At 45.7% G+C, this 24,030-nt stretch overlaps 1 protein-coding gene across 4 annotated transcripts in view; it reads left to right on the top strand.

Annotated features, from left to right (window-relative positions):
• Positions 1-220: 220 nt before the first annotated feature.
• LOC149352284 (protein fantom-like) overlaps positions 221-24,030 on the top strand; it is a 57,816-nt gene continuing 34,006 nt past the window's right edge. Inside the window, exons 1-11 of one of the 4 annotated variants that reach the window (XM_089581442.1) lie at positions 221-278; positions 558-629; positions 979-1,102; positions 1,303-1,370; positions 4,253-4,353; positions 6,279-6,359; positions 7,084-7,157; positions 7,511-7,594; positions 8,035-8,140; positions 11,585-11,707; positions 21,845-21,991. In XM_089581442.1, coding sequence (XP_089437568.1) covers positions 626-629; positions 979-1,102; positions 1,303-1,370; positions 4,253-4,353; positions 6,279-6,359; positions 7,084-7,157; positions 7,511-7,594; positions 8,035-8,140; positions 11,585-11,707; positions 21,845-21,991 — 912 coding nt within the window. In that variant the 5' untranslated portion in view covers positions 221-278; positions 558-625. The remainder of the gene's footprint in view (positions 279-557; positions 630-978; positions 1,103-1,302; positions 1,371-4,252; positions 4,354-6,278; positions 6,360-7,083; positions 7,158-7,510; positions 7,595-8,034; positions 8,141-11,584; positions 11,708-21,844; positions 21,992-24,030) is intronic. The other 3 variants (XM_089581443.1, XM_089581444.1, XM_089581445.1) reach the window with 3 other exon arrangements.

Here is a 24,030-nt window from a genome sequence, read left to right on the forward strand (position 1 = left end):
CTTTGGGCCTCAAGAACAAATTTGTGGCGACAAAGTATCACACAGCGTATATTTTTTTCTAAAAAAATTCACAATTTTATTGTTAGAACAAATTAGCGCTGTATTAAAATTTTATTAATAATTTAACGTAATTTATGGTCGCAGGCCTCAAATAATTGTTTATAGCCACATAGTTTTAAAACTAATCCAATCTGCACAAGGAGCCGACGCTAGACACAAACAGCATATTTCTGTAAACAAAACCGATAACTTGTAAATCGACGCGGTGCAGCCCCGAAGTGAGTGATTTTCTAACTGGGTTTCTTCGCATATCCCGCTTATTCATGATATCTGCAGAATTCAGTAAAAAGTGTGCACATAAGTGGTGTAGCCTAGTCGGTGTACTCAAGGAAACAGGAGGGGGATGCGCTTCGTTTGAATCCGCGCGCTGATGCCGATGGTCGCTTTCGTGTTGTGCGAGCGTCTGCTCCTCCCGCGGCACACCAAATAGTTGCGTGGTGTTACATTTGGCTAGTGCTTTTGCGGCAGCTACTCATCGCATTGTGTCTTGTTGTTAGCGTGCTGCAGTAAATTATCTGGATGAGACCCACCAGTCCGACGGCAAGAGTTTGCGGCACATCGACAGATGGGTGCGTACAGCATGCCAACGTTGGCGCCTTTCCGTACATTTCTTGTTAATATTTTGTAGACTGCTCATCTGTTGAGGAATTATATAGAAGAAGCACGAGGGTATCTGGTTGTATGTGCACGCCGAAGTTAAGCTTTCTTGTTCTCATTTTGTGCAATTGCTCGCGAAAGACGCTAATAGACCACGCTCCAAATCCGCCACCATCACTTTAGTGGGTGACTTGTGTTTATTTAATTGGCCGCCGTCGTAGCGTGCGCTGGGAAATGTAATGTTCAAAGGACCATAACGGCACCCCGATCAATGGTCGCATTGTGTGTTCGGTCAAGAATAGCGTTTACCGCCGCTTGCAGGGTCCGCGCGATTGGACGGAGAGGCTTTTGGACGGCGCTCTTTGGAATATGACTACTTGCAGTTGCGGGATGAGAACGTCCACCTCAAGAAGCATGCCAGGGAGCAAGAGGAGAAAGCCAAAAAGTGAGGCAGTTTTTTTTTTTTTTTCTGCCTTTCGCGCTTTCTTGTAAAACGTGACACCAAATGATTGGCGTTGTGCGTCAAAAAGCGTAACGGCCGATTTTGTGCACCTTCAGTCACCTATAAAAAATTCGTTCATGACCAAACACTAAATAACGTTCCCCTCCCTATCCTTTCTTCGTTTTTTTTTTTTTTATTCAAAGGCTTGCTACTCGGCTGTCAAGAGTTATCAATGAAAAGATCAAACAAGGTGCCGCACCTAGTGACCTGGGTGAGTTTGCTTGTTAGTACTAAAAACAGAAAGGCAGCTTTCGATGCTGCCTCTTGTTGAGCTTGTAGTGCATGATACATGTTCTCACTATTTTTGCCTTCTTCAACATATTAGTGTCAGCATATTGATATTAATGAAGGGTTTATATTTGCTGCCAAAATATGTCACTGTAAAAATTAGTTAATCATACACCTCTGACTCTGCTTTAGGTTTATTTGCCATGAAGAAAAATATCTTTTACAGAGTTGATAGGTTAAAAACAGGATAATGCGTATTGACTAAAAAGGTTTAGATTGACATTCATGTATGTCCTGCTCCATTCGGTACATCCGAAAGCAGGGTAAAGTTTGAGGACATGAGCTGTCTTATTTGCATTTGGGGCATGCAAACTACATTGCAAGTCCACATGCTGTCAGTGATCTAAGCAGTGATTATGACCAAATGGTCCTTGATGCATGCCTTTACTCTTAGGAAGAAAATGCAAGTGTTACACTCAAGTTTAGGCAGCGAGCCTTCAAAGTCTTTTGTTATAGGCTGTATTAGAGGTCTTCTTTAGTTTACGCTCTAGAAAGGAAAATGTGTGATCACACTTTTTAACAATTCGCGGTGATTAACTTCAGACATGGATACGCTTAAATTTTTACTTTGTTTTTCTTTCCTCTTAATTTTGTAGCAATTATGTCATGCAACAAGCTGAAGGTCAGGGTGCATAGGAAGTTGTGTGTGTGTGTGTGCGCGCGCACGCACACACATGCATGTGTGCGCTTGTGCTTGGGCATAAAACAGTATTAAATTGGCTGCAGTAGCTCAGTGGCTATGGTGCGTGGCTTCAGAGCTCAGTGTTGTGGGATCGAAATACAGTCTTGGTAGCCATGTTTTGATGGTGTCATAATGCAACAAGTGCTCATGTGCTGCGCGATGTCGGTGCACACTAAAGAACCAGGTGGTTGAAATTAATGTGCAATCGCCCAGCTTAGAGATGATTGAGATAGCAAACCTTTGCGGAGGTATGCCAAGGACTTTTTCACAAAAATTATTTTACATAAGTAAGCACAAATGAGATTAGTTGACACACTTTCTGTTAGCTGTCATAAGTGTCACTTCACTCTGCCATGATCAGCCTATAAACAGCTAATACGACATTCTTTGTGAGCTGGAACTCACTCACTTTCTGTTGCAGGGTCATTGATTTTATTAACAATTTTTCCTTCCTTAGACTCAACAAATGCACATAATTGGATGTTTACACACCTGCTGTGCCACTCAGGATCATAAGCATCCAGTTTGCATATGTGCAATTTGGCGTAGTGCTATTTTGCTGTCGTATGGCCTTTTTTTCTCTGTCTTACACATTTAGTTCTTTCTACACCATATCAAACAGATCTAAAAGCATCTGAATAGGCTTTTTGAGGCAGCTTTCTTTCTTGTTCAGAGGGAGAAGAGATGACAGGTTCTAAAACCAGTGACTTACATTGGTGTTTACCTTTCTATCTGTCATGGTAATGTTACCGTCACTACCATCTGGTTTGCACACTTAAAGGTGCACTGAAGAGGAATCTGAACTTGTCTTTTTGCCGCGGGAACTCGATCTACACGTTCCTAGCATTCTTAGAAACTGCGACTTATTACCCTGTATGGCCGATTTCCCAAATTAAATCGAATTAACGGCCGGCTCCCGCCCTTTTTTTTTTAATTCTGCCTCGTACGGTGGGCGAAGTCGACCAACGCGTGGAGTGCCTTTCACCCAGTCCCGTGGCGGCTTGCCGCTCTGCCATCGGCGGAGTAATACGTAGTAGTCCGTAGTAGCAAATAGTCCGCGCGTATTTTTATTTCTGCGGGCTTATTTTGCGGCTATATTATCTGCGAATGAAACTATTTATTCATGGAAACCTAAAAAAAACAAAATAAAGCGAAAGCAAAGCCTCCACGGAGCTGGCTGAAAGGAACTTCACGCGTTGGTCGACTCCGCCCATCGTACGAGGCAGAATTAAAAAAAAAGGGAGGGAGCCGGACGTTAATTCGATTTAATTAGGGAAATCGGCCATACAGGGCAATAAGTTGCAGTTTCTAAGAATGCTAGGAACTTGTAGATCGAGTTCCCGCGGCAAAAAGACAAGTTCAGAATCCTCTTCAGTGCACCTTTAATACTCCCACTTCTTGCTTTGTGGCAATTTAGCATTCAGTATTGTTTAGCACTAAATGTGTTCTGTGCTGCTAATCTTTTAATCGCGGGTTGATGTTCACGAGGTTTTCTAACCGTATTTACAAAAAGTGCATATCGTATTGTGGTCCTCATGACAAGGGCATCTTGTCTTTGGTCATTGAGGACTGACAAGATTCGGTGAAATAACACGTGGCCTGAACCGCATGGAACTTCTATGAACAAAGGTGGTGGTGGGTGGTGGTGGTGGGGGGGGGGTGATCAATATATAACTCGTCATAACCACAGGAACACCACTAATGGTCGCATGGGGCTTGAGGACCAGTGCCTTCCATGGCAGCTGCGGTAAGCTGTAGGCTAGCATACAGTGCTCCACAAGCCAGATGTGGTATGGAAGACACAACTTGAGGCCCTTGATTTATAAATACTAAATGTTATGTGCATACTTCTGCCCCTCTTGGCTTTTTAGTGCTGTTTTCACATTGTGTAGTGTCCTGCTGTGAGCTCCTGCTCATGGGACAGGTATTTTTATCTTTACTGTTTGTAGCAGCCATTCTTGTGGGCTTTAGGTTAATGCACAAAGGATGCAAATAAATGTTTGAGCGTGTGTGACTGTGCTCAAAACTAGATACCATTGGAAAAGTATTAGCTTTATTATTTTTAGTATTGAAGTGAAGCAGTAAAGTGGTATTTCAGTAAAGTAATATTTTTTTCTTTTAAGCAGGGCCAAGACGTCAGATGGTAGAAATGGAGCAGAAAGTAGAAGACCTGGGGGACAAGGTTAGAGTGCTCGAAAAGCAGAACATGCAGCTCAAGGGTAAGGTAAGGAGTGATTTCTTTCTGTATATAATGCATAAGTGCTCCTCCCTTTTTCCTACTGTTTTCTCTTGGCGACTAACAGCTTGTGTTTTAGAAGTGCCGTGAATAGTTTGCCATTTTGCTTTTTATGTGAGTAGCCTGGTCTGAGAAGTTTAATGAGCATGGAATTGTGCTCTCAGTTTCTTCAAAGTAAAATTTAGACTTTGTTTTTCAGACTTGACAAGGAACCATTTATTGCACAATGATGCCCTTATGCAATACTCTGTTTCACTGCAGCATGGCTGAAGTAATGCTGTGTCTGCAAGAAAAAAGTAGCTTTGTAAATGTCAACTAAGACAGTTTTTGTGTTAGTTGTGCTTGCACCTAAAAATTTTCGCACTGAATGAAATATATTTCAGTAACAGAAAACTTAAATTTTGCTCTATGCTAGCATCACTTACATGCGCAGAGTGTGATGTACCGGGTGTTTTTTTTTAGAAGGTCCAAAATTTTTAAAAAAAGGTAAATTGCTTTAGATTTATTTTAGCACTGGGGCTATACTGTACGCTACGGTGGGCGCCAGGCAAAAGGAAAACTGCTTTAATTAGTTCGCTGATTAACTAAATATGTTAATAAACTTTTCTAATTTTTATTTTAGGGGGTATGTTGTATTCGCAGAATTGGAGATCATCCTCCAAAGAGTCCAACCGAGAAAAAACAGTTCTGATTAAAAATTTTTCACGCACGTTACGAGGCGCGAAAAAGTCACCCTGGTAGGCATCTTCACGCCGTAACTCAGCGGCAATGAGCGCCTCTGACGTAGTTCGCTCCACCCTGCGCTTTGCTTCACACGGCTGACGTCACCTGAAGCCCGAACGGGTGGCCTGCGCTATCGCTGCTTGTTTCGATTCGCTCCGTGGCCTCACGGAATGCCGCAATGACAGTGCGTTTTGTGTTCCTGCGCCGCATTCCGTGAGGCCGCTGAGCAAAGCGAAACGGGCAGCGATACCGCCAGCCGCCCATCTGTGCTTCAGGCGACGTCAACCGTGTGACACAAAGCGCAGGGCGGAGCGAACTACGTCACAGGGGCTCACAGACGCTGTGCTAAAGTGTGAAGTTGCCTACCAGGGTGACTTTTTCTCGCTTCGTAACGCGCGGAAAAAAATTTTTCACGAAAATTTTTTTTCTTGGCTGGACTGTTTGGAACATGATCTCCAATTTTGCTAATACAACATATCCCCTAAAATAGAAATTAGAAAAGTTAATTAACGTATTCAGTTAATCAGATAACTAATTAAAGTAGTTTGCCTCTTACCTGGCGTCTGCCGTAGCCCTCAGTATAGCCCCAGGGTTGAAATAAATCTAAAAGAATTTACCTTTCTTTAAAAATTTTGGACCTTCTAAAAAAAAACACCCGGTATATAGGCTATTTTTTTTTTTCATTTACTTGTTTTGTTTATGCACTGTAGCATTCAAAAACTGCAAAATTTAGGCCTGATGTTGGAGGTGTATATATTTTCTTGCTGCCCTGTCACAGGGTTGTATTGAAATGTGGAAACATTCTGAAACATAGCATTTATAACTATAGGATAGGACGGAATGCATGCCGCTGCAACTTTAAATTTGAAAGGAAAGATGTATTTTTTTTTCATCTGTTGAGAGGAGTACATTGTCCTTTTACATAGCGATATAGTTGTACAGGGCACTTTTGTCCTGAAAACTTCCACGTTCACCTGCTGGACAATGAGCATGTTATACACGTAGGCCAGGGAGGGAGAATGTACCCTTTGTAGTCGTGCTATTAAGCCAGGTGGCCTTGGCTGATGCAGTCCTTGGTATGGCCACTCTCATGAGGTTCGGGAGAATGGGGAACTGCTTCACTTGAAGGAGGGTGAAAAGCCTGGGAGTTTTTCCTTTCCTCTTTGTAATGCCTCATCATTTTTTCTCAGCTCCAGGTCAGCAGGACACTCATGGCCACGGCAGCCCAATACCATGGTTCTTATGCCAAGGTGCAGCCTAGAGTCAACTCTGTGAGTTGCTACTAGAAATCATATTTACATTTATCCTCTTCGGGTGCAAATTGTTATGAGGGGGATTAAAATTTTCAGATTTTGGTCAGAAGCATACCAAGATTTCACATAAAAAATTTCCATCCTCCCCGATGTTTATAAAATTATGCGATTTCTGTCAAGGCCTCATATCTCAACATTTTGAATCAACACTGATTTCTAAGGGTCTCAGCTATCCTGCTTTTGGCTCATTCCTGTAATAAGTTGCTATGAAAATAGCAGCACATTATAAGTATTTTAGTGCACTCATCGATGCAAAACAAATGAAAGGATGTGCACTGACTGAAGCCGCACCAGGGGTACTGTAAAATGCGGAGGTGTCTATATTAAAAAAACAAAATTTTTTGCACTTTACTGTAGCGCCTACATTTGTGCACTTGCGTCTGCTATACGGAGCTTTGGCACCAATCAATGCGGCATGCAGAGCTTGAGTGGGTTATATTACATAGCTTTTACCTTGCAGTGGCAAATATATTTGCCTAGTATTCTGGCTGTACAGAAAATCAGATTATATGGAGCTTATATTTGGAAAAAAAAAAGTGGCCTTTTCATTTCTTTGATATGATTTTTAACTTTTCATTGTAGGCAGTTTGTTTCATGGTTTATGGCATATTAGAGCATGATCAAAGATGTGTGCTTGATCTTACTGATTGTTTACATTGCATGTTTTTTGTTTCCACTTCAGGGTTTACGCCGCCCTGTTCAGAAGCCTCATCCATTTCGAGCTGAACCACTAAGAACAGCTGTGTCCTTGCAAAAGTAAAAAAAATAATTCTTTACATTCAGTGTTTGTTTAAAACTGACATTTGGGCATTTGAAACTTCGAGCTGTGTCATATTTACAAAAATAAGCTATTCATTTGTGTACTTTTCATGTTGCAATGTTATTTTCAGGTGTTTCTTGCAAAGGCAAGAGCAGAGTGATGTCTAGATTAGTCTTCTAGTTTGTTATTCAAAAGGCGCCTTAAAATGTAATGTGAATTCCTAAATAATGTGTTTAGTGACCAGCTTTGACCAGATATTTAGTGAAAGCTACAAGTTGTGATGAGCAGTATTGAAACTTGGAAACATGAATTACATCATATTTTCTTTCCTGGGTTGGGGAAACTGCAGGAAAATGGCAGCTTCAGATCTAGTACATGCACCTCCATATGTAGTTGCGCTTGTTAAAGAAGCAAAAGAGGAAATCGAGAAACTGTGAGTATCTATAGTAAGTTTTTTTTTATTAATATACTTTTCTTTCCTTGTCAAGTGCCCAAAGCATTGCCTGGCTGAAAACTGACCATACTGTTTAGTTAACCACCCTGGCTTTCATTGAAACGCATCCTTTATGCTGTTTTTGCACATTAGTTAAGTGTGCAAAGTATAGTCACTAAGGAACGAAACAGCGCAACTAAAACGAAGGACCCGAAAAACCAGACCAGAAAGTTGCGCTGTTTCATTCCTTAACATGCAGTACCAACTCGCCCGCTATGCTATGTTAATAGTCACTAATTAGCAGAACCTCTCGCAGGTGCTGTTCTTCCAAAGATTATGAAAAAAAGGAAGACCTTAAATAACGCGAATTTGTAGATCCTTGTTTCTTGTTTTCGTGTATGTATTCATACTGTGACATATGCTTATTCTTGCTAATGTAGCGAAACACTGGTGGAATCTCAGCGCTTGCAGCTGGCTGAAGCATCGGAACAGGCACGCTTTCGAGAAGCAGAACTCCAGACTGAGTTGTCTGAGCTCAAGGATCAGGCAAGTCATCAAAATATTAAAGAGTGCCTTGTCATGTTAATGTTCAGTGAAATGGCCATTTATTCTTTGTTTGTGTTTCTCAGGGGATGCAAAGAAGGGACATATTTTTCTGAAGTTTCTGGGGCATAATTGTCAAAATGCTAAACTTGAGGATTTTCATTAGTTTTTGTGTTTTGCATTGTGTGTTTTTGCATGTGCATTTCAGTGTGCTATGTAAGCAGTGATGGAATGTCTGCATCAATTGTGTGAGGCCGCTGCAATGTCAGAACCGCGCCATCTGTTGCAAAATGGCATTTTTGCACAATAGTGAGCCGAGTGCAACTTAAGAATAAAAGCATGCCGTAAATTCCAAGATAATGGCCACCCAACCTATGCAGATATGAAGAAAAAATGCTAGGGTTTTAACATAGGTGAACCAAGTAATACATGTGAAAGCGCTTGAGGCAACGCCGCCTCAAAGGCAAACCGCATTCAAGATCTTATCGTCAGCCGCTACCGCCAGCCGCTACCGTCAGCCACTACCGTCAGCCGCTACCGTCAGCCGCTACCGTCAGCCGCTACCGTCAGCCGCTACCGTCAGCCGCTACCGTCAGCCGCTACCGTCAGCCGCTACCGTCAGCCGCTACCGTCAGCCGCTACCGTCAGCCGCTACCGTCAGCCGCTACCGTCAGCCATGCGCGGGGAGGGGGGGTGGTTTCGTGCGTTGACAGAGCAGATGCGCAAGACCTCTGCCACGGGCACTCCATCAAAGGTTGAAGCTTTACACATACCTCAAGCTTTTCAGCTTTGCTAGTGAAGTAGTGCTTTCGCGCTAACATATACACACTGTGCAAACTTTTGGGGCAAGTTATAAAAACAACAAAATAGTGGCCACATTGACACATCAGCAGTACATCCACGTTGATTTTCTCACTCATCATCACTGAACCCATCGAAAGATGCCTTGCTGTTGGTATATTAAATAGAAGCTGCAGTGCTTCAGTCAACATTCCTTCCTGCGCTTCGGATCCCATCGCCGGTTCATGGCTTATAGAGGCCAGGCAATGGTTGAATTTTCTGTCTTCACAGCTGTCAACACGTCTGGAGATGCCGCACCGTTTAAAGCATGCCAGGATGATATCCTTTAAAAGAGCAGCCCAAGCCTGAGAGACAAGGCTTATAAAACTTTGGTGCAACAGCTTCTTATGGTTCCCTTTGCAGTGAGAGCCCCTTCCCTCGGGAAGAGGACCAATGAGTTATCGTCCTAATAAACGTTCCTCCCCTTTCCAAGAAAAATAAATCAAAATAGTATTAAAATTGGACAAGTAGTAGGGGTCATGGTATCATCACTTTTGTTTTAAATGAGTCGCCAGCGGTGTTTCGCGGATTGGTTTTCAGAGCCATTGGATGTTTTTGCGGAGAGAGCTTCCTAGACTTTTGAAGGCATCACAGCTAGCATGATTTTTAGGAGGTAGGCGATGTTCCAGGCCTTTTAATAAGTAAGATATTTTGCCCCGAAAGGAGGCAGGTGATATTTTGGATGGGGGTGTTCTTGGAACTTTGCGGTATTGTTTAGGGGTGCCTGCACGCTCTGAAAGATACCTTCCTCTCATCTTGCCAGATGCAAAGAAAAGATGCCACAGGGGTTCAGCACTACATAACAAGCATTTAAAAAATAGCTGCATTTAAAAAGTACTAGTGTTATAACCGCACATATCATTCATAATTTCATTGGCTTGATCAAGTCAGATCCACTGACAGAAGAAATCTTGTCAAATTTTGCAGAAGGTAGTTTTTCAGAAAACCTGTGGTAGCTTTACAATTTTAAGAAATGCTTATTTCAAATGGTTCTCGTCTATCGAAGTTCATTAGACTCATTCGAAGTTGCAGTGAAGCTTTAAACGATATGTGACATGAATGCATGTGGACTGTTACACCAAAGGCCCTTGCTTCTGTGCCAAATTTACTTTTGCTGATGCGAAGACCTGCACCAAAAAGGCAAACAGCAGTTCTATCACACTGAAAGATGAATCTTACAAATCAGTTCATAAAGTCTTTCTTCACTAACTTGAGAAAGTTTGCTGCAACAGCATGACAACCTTGCCCGCTTTTGTGTTGTGTTGTGGAAAAAGCAGCACTTGCAGTAGAAGAGGTAAAAGTGCTGTAAAGATTACTTGCATATACTCAGTTGAAATTTGCTAAGCTTCCCTAATAAAATTGAGCCAAATGTGACATGTATGGCACGTAAAAATCAACTAGCAGAATGTCTGCTATGGTTGCAGGGCAGAGGCTTTACAGCTTGGTGCTTGTTCTTATCATGAATTGTTTTGCATGCTTATGGCTTGTGGCACTGATAAACGAGCTGCTTGCATGTACATTTGATGTCAAAGGCAGCATGCTGCCAACAGCCAGCCATTCGCAGATTGCAGTCCTGATGCTCTCTGAGAAGCGGTAATGTCGGAGATTGTCATGCACGAGTGGGCTTGTATGGGGCACTGACGTGTAGTTGGTACATTTGTGAAGTATGGCAAGTTTTTGAGCTTGTGCAATTGCCAATTGTTCTTCTGCAGACACCATTTATGGTGATTTCACAAGCAAAACCAAAACTAGCTTTAATAAACTCCTTTGAAATTACTTGTCATGCACCTGAGCAGTGGAGATCCCTTGTAATAATTGCTAGGCTAATAGCTACTTTTTAAGCAATAAGGAAAAAAAAAATATGAATAAAAATAGCTCCTGCCCTTTGATTCCTGTAGTACAATGAATACGTGCAAAATGCTGCAATTTGCGGTTTGTAAGAGTTGAAAGAGGCAGCTTAGGGTGCACGTTGTCAAAAAGGTCATGCTGATCTAAAATATATTCCACACCATGAGCAAAATGCTCAATGCACCGGAGGTGCATGCAGCTGGAGCAGCTCAGGCTCCCTCTGTTTCCAGGACTGTGGCTCGCAAACTTTGCAGTACAGTGGTTGTGGCTTCTAGCGGGCACCACTGAGTGCAGCATATTCTAACCGGGCATGAGCATGTCATTGAGTCTTCAAATATCTTTTTTAGTGCCTTTAAACATTTTCATGGCAGTAGAACATTTGGAAAAAATAATGCTCTTTTGTATTGAATTGTGCCAGGAATGAAAATGTGGGTTGCATGTGCATGTGTATTTTCTGCTTAGTCTCTGACTCCACTTTTGTAGCTTCACATATGCGTGATGAATCAACTGCTACTTTCTTCTTTTTCTCAGGTTAAATGAGGATGCCCTGTTTACCAGCAGTTACATGCAATGCATTGCACAAATGTCCTGGACCAATTGTATTCATGCCATATTTTAAATACTGCTATTTGAATTAACGTGGAACTGTGCCTGAGAGGAACATTTTTTTTTTTTGCAGTTACCTAAAATTTTTGCTGATAGGCTTCTGTATTTTTAAGACTCATGATTACGTTACTGTGGCTCTGAATTAATATTTAGGTGAATCATGGTCAAGTTCGTTACATTCAAGGCAATGTGGACATTCTGGGTCTACGCCGGGATGCAGAACATTATGCCCTCCGAGAATCAGCCCTCAAGTCTGAGCTTGAAGCCCTGGACAAAGTGAGCACTTTCTTTAAAAGAACTGTTCTTAACTTCGCACTGCATGTAGCACTTCTTTATCATATTTGTCGTATTAAGCAAACAAGGGAAGGGGAATGAGGGGCTCGTTATAAATATGAGAGAAGCCAACAGCCACAGAAACCAAGGGGCAGACTGAATATTCTAAATCGAATAACAACACAAAATAAATAAATTAAAAATCCCCTCTTCTGTCCCTTGGTTTCTGTGGCTGTTGGCTTCTCTCATATTTGTCGTATGTTACATGATGTGGGGGTTCTTACTAGGCCGTTGAGCCTCCCTTGTGGTCTAAGCCGTGAACTCTGAGGTGCGACCAGGGCTCGGGGCTCCGGGGCAGGTGGGGCGCTCTCCACCCCAAGCACCATGGCCGCGAACACGGGGTCCCGAGCCATCCGTGCCCACACCACCTTGGCGTCTAAGTCGCCTCCCTCCTGGCGCTGCCAGTGGTAGCACGAGACGACGTGGGCGCTCCAGGTAACCTTCAGGCCCCCGCACTCCGGGTAGTACGTGGCCGCCGGGTCTGGTGGCATCCCGGCGGCCGGGTGCGCCGCCAGGTGGCCCTGAGGGGTGCAGCCGCGAAATATCGCGGGCACCCGCGCCAGCGCCAGGCCCGCCTCCACTTGCAGTTGCCAGCCCCACGACACCACGCTCACATAGGAGCGAGGTGGCACCTCGCCGGCCTGATGTGCCCGCGTGGAGACGGACCGACGACGGGGCCCGGCTGCCCCGGCCGGAGCTGGGACTTTGCGCTCGGCCGCCGGAATCTGGGGGAGAAATGCGGGCGCGGCCCCCGTAGGCTGGCGGCGGGGGTTAGGCCGTTGCGGCCAGCCAGCGTGCTGCCCCGCTGACCCGCGGCCTCCGTGCTGCCGCGGTCGCGGCCGCGGTCCGGCGTGGGGCTGCCCTGCTGCATGCACTGGGGCCAACGTTCTGCCGCGGTCGCGGCCGTGGTCCTGCGTGGGGCCGTGGTCGCGGCCGTGGTCCTGCGTGGGGCCGCGGTCGCGGCCGTGGTCCTGCGTGGGGCCGCGGCGCCGGCTGGTTCCGCTGTCTCCTTGTCCAGTGCCCGCGATCCCTTTGCCGCCGGTGGTCGACCGGGCGGTCTCGCACGGGACCCCTTGCTGGCTCCGTCAGTGTAGCACATGGTGATACGTCCATGCTTGCGTGGCAGCTGGAAGTGAGGGCCGCAATCACTGCGGGCTGACGACGTGTCCTCCCGCAGTGTCCTATGGGATACGCATTCACGCTCCCCATTGGCTCTTTCCTTTGCTCGTACACCAATCGTAACCTGCCATTTGGTCAAGTTGCGATTCGTACGAGGGGCAGGGGTTGGCGAGGTCGTTACGTGGTCCCCGAATTTTCTGGCAATGTTGAAGTCCGTTGTCTTCCATGCGTCCTTGGTCGTCCCTTGCGCCGATGGGTGTAATCTCCCGGGCCCCATCGTCATTCGCCCGCGAATTCGCGTCCGGTGCGGCTCGGGGCAACTTTCGCCCAGAGCGGCCCCTTAGCAGCGCTTTCGCTTGCTGCGGGTATTGTAGGAGTGCGTTGGGGCCAGTGTCCTTTCCCTGCGATTTCGCGTGGTCGGAGTTTCCCCCTGCCCTTCGACCTCCCTTTGGAAGTACCTTTTTAGCTCCCCCACGTGGATGGGCTCGCTGAGTCGAGCTGTATTCGGATTCCTCAGCTTGTAATTCAGTTGCGAGAGCCGCTCAGCAACAATGAATGGGCCGACCCATTTCGGCGCGAGGCCTGCCGTACATCCCGTGCTCGCATCGCTGAGCGCGTGGTTGCGCTTGAGAACCAAATCTCTCACTTGGAATTCCAAGTCCCGATGCGCTCGATCATAAGCCGCCTTCTGGCTCGCCCTGGCTCTCGCGCGATTGCGGATAGCCTCCTTCACTCCGTTTGCTAGCCGTTCTCGCACACGCCGCGCATAGTCGGCAACTGCCGTTTTGGCAGGAGCAGCATCTCTCCTTTTGGCAAGGTGTCCGTTAACCCCCTCCCGAACATCAGGAAAGCCAACGTGAAGCCCGTACAGCGGTTTTCGCTCGTTCGCAGTGCGAAGGTGATGGCGTCGAGGTGCTCGTCCCAGTCGCTGTGCGTCCGGGCGTATGCCCCGAGCAATCGTTTCACATCGCGATTGCGACGCTCCGTCACATTGGACTGCGGATGATAGCACGTCGTTTTCTGCTGCCGTACTCCCATTGCTGCTCACGTGTCACAAAAACCTTTGACGTGAAGTACGATGCATTGTCGGTGATCAGCCGGTCGGGGAATCCAAAACGGCAGAATAATCCTGAGATTTTCGCCAGGATCTCCTTCGTAGTGGCTTTTCGCAGCGGACAGAGTTCAGCGATTCCGCTGAAGTGACAAGTGACCACTAGCACAAATCTGTGCCCTCTTTTGCTGCGCGGCAGCGGTCCGGTTAGGTCGCACGCCAAGATTTCCCATGGCTTTGTGCTCACGATCGGCTGAAGCAAACCGGGTGGCCTTCCCCCTCTCGGCTTTTTCTTTGGCAGACATGGCAGGTTTGTACGTATTTACGTACTTCGAACTTCATTCCAGGCCAGGTGGCGAACCGACATAGTTTCTTCCATGTCTTTGGCGTGCTCCCATGGCCGTCCGCGTCGTGGTAATGTGCATCGCAACTTGCCTGAGCTGATGCGGGATGAGGGCTTTGAAGCACTCGTTTGAGTCCTCTTTGCCTGGCACGTATTTCAGCAAAGCTCCGTCGGCGTCAAGCAGGAAACTCACCAGCTCACCCGCAGCGCTGCACTAGAGCTCGCGCCTACCGCGTTCCCTGCGGTTTCCGGGCGCCTTTTGACTAGATTCGTCGGGCGGTCCGTCGTCGGGCGGTCCGGCGACCAGCCTCCCACAGTACGAGTCTTCCTGCTGAGCCTTGATAAGCTCTTCCCTGCTGAATGCTCTCTTGATGGGAACCTTCACTCCAACGAGATGTACGTGCAATCGAGCGGAACTTTCGCTCGGCTCCGCTGTCCCGACGCCTGGGGAAGTTGCCGCGCCGGCTCCTCCTCCGCCATTTGGGGAGGGGTCATTCACCGGCGCGCGCGACAACGCGTCAGCAACCACGTTTGTGGCCCCTTTTGTAGCATCGGGGCCCAACGCGCGAGCCTTCCGCTCGGCTCACGAAGACGGGTTAGCCATGTCAAGGCCATGTGGTCGGTTTCGACTGTGAACCTGGTGCCTTCTGCGTATGTACAGTCTTTGTCAAAAGTAACCAGGCTGCATGGTTTGCTTCTAGCTCGTACAGTGGAGCCCTTACAGCTTCCCTGAAGCTGAAATGGTCGTTAAAGGTAAGGACTGCGGTCTTCTTACCTTCCAACAACTTTTGGTCTTTAGTAAAGTCACAAGGGCTCCACGACACAAGCTAGAAGCAAACCATGCAGCCTGGTTACTTTTGACAAAGACGGTACATCTCGAATTTTCGTAGTGCGTAGATGATTGCCGAGCATTCTTTCTCCGTTACAGAGTAGTTGCGCTCGGCCGGCGTCAGCGCACGGCTGGCAAATGCCACGGGTCGCAGTTGTTCGTCCTCCATCTGGAGTAACACTGCGCCCACTCCGAAATCGCAGGCATCTGTCTGGATCGCGAATGGCCTGTTTAGGTATGGCAGTTTCAGTGATGCGGTGTCGGCGATGGCTTGGGCCAGCTGTCGAAAACTCGTCTGTTCTTCCTCTCCCCATTCCCACGGGTCTGCCTTCCTTAACAGCTTTGTCAGGGGTGCTTCCAGCCGTATGCAATTGGGAATGAACTGGCGGTAGTAGCCGACCATCCCGAACACACGGCCTTCACATCGTTCGGCGGTGGAAATTCCAGGATCGAGCGAAGCGTCTCTGGGTCCGGGGACACTTGTCCGCGTCGCACGCGGTAGCCGAGTAGGCTGACCGCCCTGCACAGCTGCGCCTTGGCGGGGTTGAGTGTGAGGCCTGCCACTTTGAGCTTCCTCAGGACGTCCCCGAGATGATCGGGGTGTTTCTCGAAGGTACGGGAGTAGATGACGATGTCGTCCAGGTAGGCGAGGGCGTGATGCCATTTGGCGTCGCCGGTACACGGTCAATCAGCCGCTGAAAGCGCTGGCCAGAACTTCGGCGAGATTTGTCGCGTTTGCGGGTGCCTCGCTGTCAGGAGCCGTGATGAGCAGTGACCTCATCGCTTCTGGCGCGGTCTCGATTGCGCCGTGCGAGACAAAGGGCGTTGTGCCCGCCTGTGCCCAGGCGGCACGCGCCGATGGTGAATGGACGCCAACGCTTGGCGTGGTCGCACCGTGGCGGAGTTCTCCGGCGTTCACGGTGTTGACGTCGCGCCTGCGGCTATGTGTCGTCCCGTCCGTTGAGCTGCGTCCGCTGCCGGTGTGCCAGGGGCAGGGCCTTCCCTAGACCTCTGGCCGAGCTGTGTGAGCCACATCAGATAAGTGAGCGTACGCTGCGGATCTGCCATGTCCGCCGGGAGCGAGTTGCTCGAGCGCGTCTGCGCGTGAGAACCACGTTGAGGCGCCAGTTGTGGGGGTTCTTATTAGGCCGTGAACTCCGAGCGCCCGGTATCGCACACCTCGCGCGGCAGTTCTCACGGCTGCGCAGCGTAGGTGCGAATGAAGACACAACACAGAACAGGATGATTTGCCCGGAGCCAATCGTTTATTGGGTTCTTACAAATTGCTGGCTGCTTGATCTTCGACCCTTGCCGTCTGGCCTGGTCGTGCGGCTTACGGAGCAAGGTGACGACAACAAAGAGGGAAAAAAAATTGGCAGTGGCTTATTCTGGTTAAGCCTGGATATACAAGCGAAAAGCTGCAGTTATGCTTTGTTTGACGTCATGGCTGTCGCAGTTCGCGCACAATGCACTGGGAGCACCACAATAGCGGTGTAGATTTTGAGCCAACTCCCTCGCTACCACTTCTGGGTCTTCTTTTCTTCCTTCTATGGCCAATGTCTGCGCCTCTTCTACGGCCGCCGCCGCCGCTCAGGCGTGCGTTCTCGCAACGCCTTGCGAAAGAACCTTCTCTTGGGACGGCGGCGGAGTCCGCGCAGCAGCTGCAAGGGGTAAACCGGTGGCGAGAAGTGGCGATGGAGCGCGCGCCGCGGCGCGCGGCCTCTTTTATGGCCGCCGCCGCTCACGCATTATCGCAACGCCTTGCGAAAGAACCTTCTCCTCTTGGGACGGCGGCGGAGACCGCGCGGCAGCGGCGAAGGGTAAACCGGTGGCGAGGAGGAGGAAGGGCGCGCCGCGGCGGCGCCCAGGGGTGGTCCACGCGAAGCGCGGTGTTGACGAGCCTAGTGAAGCTTTTCGCTTCAAAAATGGGAGGTATTCACCTGACGTCCTCTCGCTGTCGCGGCTCGCTGTTTTTCTCTCTCCGTACCGGCTGCGGCGCATTTGCCCGTTGTCACTTTCGGCCAATCAGCGACCGCTTCGGTGACGCCTGACGGTGCGCGCTTGCGACCACTTTGGGGAAGAGGGCAGCGCAGCGCTCTCGAGCGGACCATCTGGTTGCTCACCCGTGAGGAGGGGGGAAGCGTCCGCTTTCCCCCGTCTCCACGGCGCGCCTCGCCGGCCAGGGAAGGATACAGCATTCCGAAATTCCCACATTGAATTGATAAATGTTGCTTTGCATTTGCTGGGCACATATCTGAATAATGACCCCTTTGCAGGTTCTTTTTATTTATTTTTTTTTGCTGATATTAATCCACAGGGCCTTTGGAATGGCAGGACTGGCAAAGGTATGTCTGAGTGTGCTTTAAGTAATTTTGTGCCTAAAGTTTTGGCTTTGGTTTCTGTGGGCAATGGGCCAGCACATCGAAAACCGCCACCAATCAAATGCACTTGCAGTGTGATGATGCATTTGCTACTACTGAAAATCACAGAACCGCTACAAATTACTGTGGGCATATGGTTCTATGTGTGTTGGCCTTCTATGTCAGACCCTGTGGAGACCAAACAAACTCTAGGCACAAGAGCTGGGGTATAATAAATTACTTAAAGTACACAAAGGCACATCTTTGCCAGTTCTGTCATTCCTGGGCACTGTTATCAGGAAGAAAAAAAGTAGAGCCTGAAAATTTGATGTCCTGCTTCTTTAAAGGCACACAAGGCTTAGGTGTGTTAATAAGCTTTACAGATTTCTTAAAATTAGGTGCTGAGATGTATGCAAAATCTACCTGTGCACATAAGTTATGTGGCCAGGGAGACACAATATGATATTATAATTGTCACAGTCCAGTACCTAATTACCTAAATAAATTTATTTATGAACTTTTAGCCTTTATAGATGGCTGGAATGTTTATATCGGCAACTTAGAAGCGGTCACATTTTGAGACTACTCCAGTTGATAGAATTCTTCTAGAGCATGCGTGTTTAGAGGTATTCACCTCCACTCATTTTGCGCCATTACGCTTGCGAGGCGGTGTTTAGTCGACATGAAACTCCTGCCTTGTGTGACGCAGCTGTTGCTTCAGGCGTTTCTTCCATTTCGGTACTAGCTGGAAGTGAAAGGGAAACAGTTATCAGCTGCACTGTTTGCTGTGTGCCGCTGGAAGATGAAACACCACATCACGCCAGTAGGAGCGTCGCGCCAATCACCACCACCTTGCATGTGCAGTTATGCGGATCGAGCTGAAAATTTGGATGCGAATATCACTAAATACATGCGTGCTAGGAAAATTCCACTAAATGGAATTGTATAAGATTAGGACTGCCTCCAAGTTTCCAATATAAATATGCCCACTTACTGCAGAAAGAGTTAATTAATCAATTTTAGTTAACTAGGTGCCTGGCAGTGCCAATTATCATCTCACATTGGGTCCCCCTGGGTGAATAACTTATGTGCAAAGATGGATATCACTTATCTCTCAGCACCTAATTTTAAGAAATTTCTAAAGGGTAATTTTGATCATACCGTTCGGTGATCCCCAGTGCATTGCATATTTTTCAGTAATTGTGTTCTTAATCTAACAAAAAAAATGCTGAGCTCAGGCTGATTAGTAACAATACACCTGTTCTTTTGAGATTTTGCAGCTGCTGTCTTTTATGTATAAATTCAGTTTGCAAGGAAGTTATAAAAGCATTTATCTCACGCAGTGATTTACCTGGATTGCACTGATATATTTTACTTTCCAGTGGTACATTATTTTACATTAAAGTTTCTGACCACACTAGCATTTGCACTCAATGAAGATACTTTATTGTTAGGGTATCCCTCATAGCCTGAGCCACTTTGGGACGTTAAACCCCAGAAACCAACTTTATTGTTAGGTGCATAATAATATGCAATTTTTTTGTGACATCTGCCTACCACAGCAAATGACTCCTGTTGCTCATAATTACTGCTAAGAAGTCCTTAATTAATTGTTAATCAAGGTTCTTCAAGTGCCTTATGCATATTCTCAGCTGATAGTATTAGGTTTTTGCTGTGGAAATAATTTCTGCTTATCTTTAGTTTATTTGTTTGTTGGTAATTTAGTTTTTTGCTTTTGTTTAGTTTTGCTGTAAAACCATGATTGCTTGTTATTGACTGCTATGTTTGGTTGGTGCAATGGAGGTCTTTATGTTATCTTGGGCTTTCAGGTTGATTAGCTTGGCTTTTGAGCAAAACTCTAGATCATGCTGCTGGTTTTTCTGTAGAATAGGTGAATTTCTGAAAAGATTGGTGTCATTGTATCAGATTCTGCTTATATCTTGTATAGCTTGAGCAGTGAAAGAACTTTTACATGCTAGCATGTATGCAAAAGCTTTCAGTTATGAAGAATAGATGTGTAAAAGGTTTCATGAAGAAGTTAAGAAGTGTTGTGAGATTAACTGCACTCATTGCCATCATTTTCTGTTTTGTTCTTTCTGTGTTGTGGCCATGATATTTCATACCCTTTTTTTGTTATGTTCAGCTGTACCTTTATATTTTACTTACAGCACTCCTTTTCCTTTTCAGTTTGTAATGGATAACTGAAGGCACGATAACAGGCACTTTCTCGTAGCCAATGTTTTACCTACTGCGCTGCACTACTGTTTTTTCCCATTTAGACACTGCACATGTGGCGTGCATGTGAGTTTTTATTCTCTTTTGTTTATTGCACATGCTCCAAAATTTTTGTTTGGGACCTTAAATAGCCAATAAGTAGTTTATGACAATTCTTCCTGTGCTTGGTCTTGCTGGCAAAACTTTAAATTGTGCATGATAGTTAGGTAAAGGAGTATAGACACCTAATTTTTGGTTGCGCGCTTTCTACTATGTAATGATGCATAAGACATTACTATATATGGATCACCATGTGGCATTCACCTACAGCCACTAAATAAATTATAACTTAATTTTTTCTCTCCACTGTTGTGGTTTCAGCAGCTGAGTGATGGCTTTGATGTCAAAGGTTAGTATGGGTCAGGTGAGGCATATAATCGCTACTTCATCATTTTAATTCACTACAATGTTAAAGCCAGCTCACCTCAAGAGCTGGAATCACAACGAATGAAGAAGCAGTGATTATATTGCAGTTTTCTTCATGCTTCATGTGTCCCTTTGACATCATAGCGATAGCTCGGCTGTTGTAACCGATACAGCCGTGAGAAGAAATTCAGTTATGATTTATTTAGCAGTTGTAGGCGAATGCGTCATTTTTATCTGTGTTTATAATGCCTTACGCATCATTACAAAAGAGAAAACATGCAACCGAAATTTGGTGTCAGTACTCCTTTAAAACCTGTGTTCATATATGCTTTATCATTAGAGCAACTTTACTTGCCAAATTTTATTATTTTCTTCTATACTTTGCTACCACAAGTAAAGGATATCAGACTTCCCACACACAGTAAATGAGTGACACTCAGAAAACTGGTATGCTACACATATGATCTATGTTTTAATGTAGAACATTGCATTCACTACTTAATGGAAAGTGTCTTTGCTGCTAGGCATGAGAAGTCTGTCCATTCTCTATATGCACTTTTAGAACACAGCAGAATTTTAATATCCATGCTCCCATTTCTTATTCCACCTTGAGTTATCTGCTGAGCTGAATAATATGAAGCCACTGGTGGCTTGACAGTTGTATGCAACAGCGATGCTTGTCTAACTGATGCATCTGTGGCTTGCTCAGTGTTCACTGTGCACACAGTAGGGTTAAGGGGGGGGGGGGGGGGGGGGAGCTGAGCTTTTAATGCGAGAGCGTTACTACTCCCATGTTTGGAAAAAATTGTCTGGTGTCGGTGTTGCCAGCGTTGACCATTTGAAGCCTTACTGCCGGAGCAGCCAGAGCAACTGGTCGCTCCAGCAACCTATGTGGGCCACCTAGGTCACGTGACCTTGTGGTGTCATCACAACCTGCCCACCGGATTGTGAGCAACCTGACCACCGTGTGAGGTGGCTGTTAAATTAATGATCGCTCACGAGAGGTTGCTCGGGAAGAGCAGCATGGGTCTCGCAAGCCCCGTCGATGGCAGCACCTGCCATTGCAGGCGGCGGCTCATTGCTTAACTGCTGGGCAGTTAAGTTTTATATATATATATATATATATATATATATATATATATATATATATATATATATATATAGAGAGAGAGAGAGAGAGAGAGAGGAAGGCCCGTGTGTTGTGCGATGTCAGTGCACGTTAAAGAACCCCAGGTGGTCGAAATTTCCGGAGCCCTTCACTACGGCGTCTCTCATAGCCTGAGTCGCTTTGGGACGTTAAACCCCCATAAACCAATAAACCAAACTATATATATATATATATATATATATATATATATATATATATATAGTGATACATTCACTTTCATTTCATATAACATACAGTGCCTTGTCAGGGAAGATAAGCAGAGTGTGTTTAGTTGAACTGAATGAAAATGGCCCTGATCTTGGCATTAAAAGTGGCATCAGGATACACCTGTAGGCATGCATTAGGAGAATGATGCTTTGATAGGGTTTAGAACACTGTTCTCATCAATAGTGGCAACATGGGTGCAGTCAGTTTTCAGAAAGGAAGGTGTCTGTATTAAAAGAGCCATGTGCGAAACTGCTTTGTGAGAAACACTGCACTACCACGTGGGAAACTGATGTGGATAGTTTGGAGGCTTCTTTTGTGTTTTTTGATGGATGTTTGTGTTACATTGTCTTTTTTTTTTGCTAGAAAATGGAAAAAATTAGCGCATATAACAGTAGCCTGCTTGGAGAAGTAGATCAACTGACTTCCGAGCTGAAGACAGAACAGGAAAAAAACCTTCAACTTGAGGAGAAACTGCATGCCTGTGAGGCTATGCAAAAAACTCTTGCTGAGGTAAGTATTTAACACAAATTTTAAGGACACATTATATTATTTGTCATATATTGCTGTTATGTTCTTTTTTACTTTTGTTACGTGTTGCTGCAGAATTGGTTGATAATGAAGGATGCATTGAAAATAGTTTACGATGCGACACAGCGTATAACACTTTCTCCTGACTGGTCAGCTGGTAATTGTCGGAGGCTTCAAAAGCAGGTGCACATACCAGGATATGTAAGAAAGTGAGAGAAGAATGTGTACAGAAAAAAGTCACAATTTCTCACTCTTAAATTAAAAAACTTTCAAAACAAAGTAAGGCCATTTTGATTATTTACTGCTCAAACATATCAGTGAAGCCAGTGGTAGTTTCACTGTAGGATCATAATAGTAACTGCGGCAACCATCGAAGGATCTGGGACAATGCAAATCTTGTGCTTGGATGCCTTGACTGCCATGTAAAATTATGACCATATTTGAAACATTTGTACTTGTATTGAGGCCATGCTGCACTGATTGGCAGATTCTAGTCGCAATCTCAGCCGATGACTTGCCTCGGAGAAATATGGAATAAAGTATTCGTCTGGCTTCGCATGTTCAGCTGTCTCTGTATTCGTGATGCATGATAAAATGCGTTTCAGCAGTAGCTTGCCTTTGTGGAGTGAAATGCAATGGACAAAAGTCGCAGGGTTGTGCTAGGTGTACTGAGGCACACAGTACACTATCGCTGGCTGGTTAACGCTATGTTTGCGTAGAAGTAGTACACCCTCTCAGAACCTGGAACCTTTTTGTTTGCAACAGTACAATGGCTTGAAAAATAGAGGTCTTATTTATTGTGCTGTGTCATTTGAAATGTGGGCTTCTACTATTCCTGCAGCATATGCTGAAAGCTGCGTGTGCACTTCAGCATGTATCATTGATCACTGAACCATGTCCATATTTACAGGATGACATGCTAGTTGTAGATATATGCTAAAAGCCATTCGCCATTTTCTTGTGGGGTTGTTTAGGACTTGGAAGTGACACATTTTCTTGGTAGCAGTTTTCTGTGCCACTGGCCGTGGCGATCGTCGGCGGTGAAGGCCTCAAAGGCACTGGTCCGCTTCTTGCGGACTTCTGGCCTGCATCATAGGCTGTGACTTCACAAATGCTAACTTTCATGTGACTTCAGTTTTCTGTTTCTCTCCTTTCTCTTTCATTTTTTTTTATCCCCTCACCCCCTTCCCCCCGTGCAGGGTAGCAAACCGATTATTCTTTCTGTTAACCTCCCTGCCTTTCCTCTTATTCCTCCTCCTCCTCCTGCTTTGTTGCTTCTGGTCTGTAATTTGTGAAATATAAAGTGCAAAATCGTCTGTCATAATGCTCCTGTTTGATGATTTGATTATGTCATATAACAGTTTTATGCAGCAGGTTGTTGTCAAAGTGAATGCCACTGCCATATAGAATGGAGAGAGAGAGAGAGATAGACTTTAATGAATAATGGAGAGGTCTGCCTGGTTATAGGCCTGGCATGCTACTCCAGCATATAGAAAAGAACATTTCTGTTCACCGTCTGTGACTCTCAAAGCTAAAATGTATCAGAGGTTTCAGTGGAATGAACTACTTAACAGTGCCTTTTTCTCAGTGAAATTCTATAGAAGAAAACCTTAGCATGACCATTAGCTGTACAATTTGAAACACAGGCTGATTGTTGTGTTCACATATTGCTTTCAAACCTTCATTCCATCAAGCTCTTACCATAATGAAATGCTTTGCGTATTCTGTGCTGTGATAGGCTCTGCACTGCATAGCATTGCCTGTGCCAGCAAAGGAAATGTGTGTTGAAAGCCTGGAGGTTTTAGCATTTCATGGTATCACATAAAAGGAAGCAGGGTTATTGAAAAAAGCGTTGGATGCTTTCAGTTTATTTTGCAGACAAGGGAAGGGAAATGAGGGGCTCGTTATGACATACATATGACTGAAGCCAACATTCATCGAAACCAAGTAGCATATGGGAGTGTTTCTTTTTTTTTAATTTGTGGCATTGTTCAATGGAAAATAATAGTGTGGTTACTTAA

This window comes from Amblyomma mixtum, chromosome 3 (assembly GCF_055824585.1).
Source record: "Amblyomma mixtum isolate Tamu chromosome 3, ASM5582458v1, whole genome shotgun sequence".
NCBI classification, from domain to species: domain Eukaryota; kingdom Metazoa; phylum Arthropoda; class Arachnida; order Ixodida; family Ixodidae; genus Amblyomma; species Amblyomma mixtum.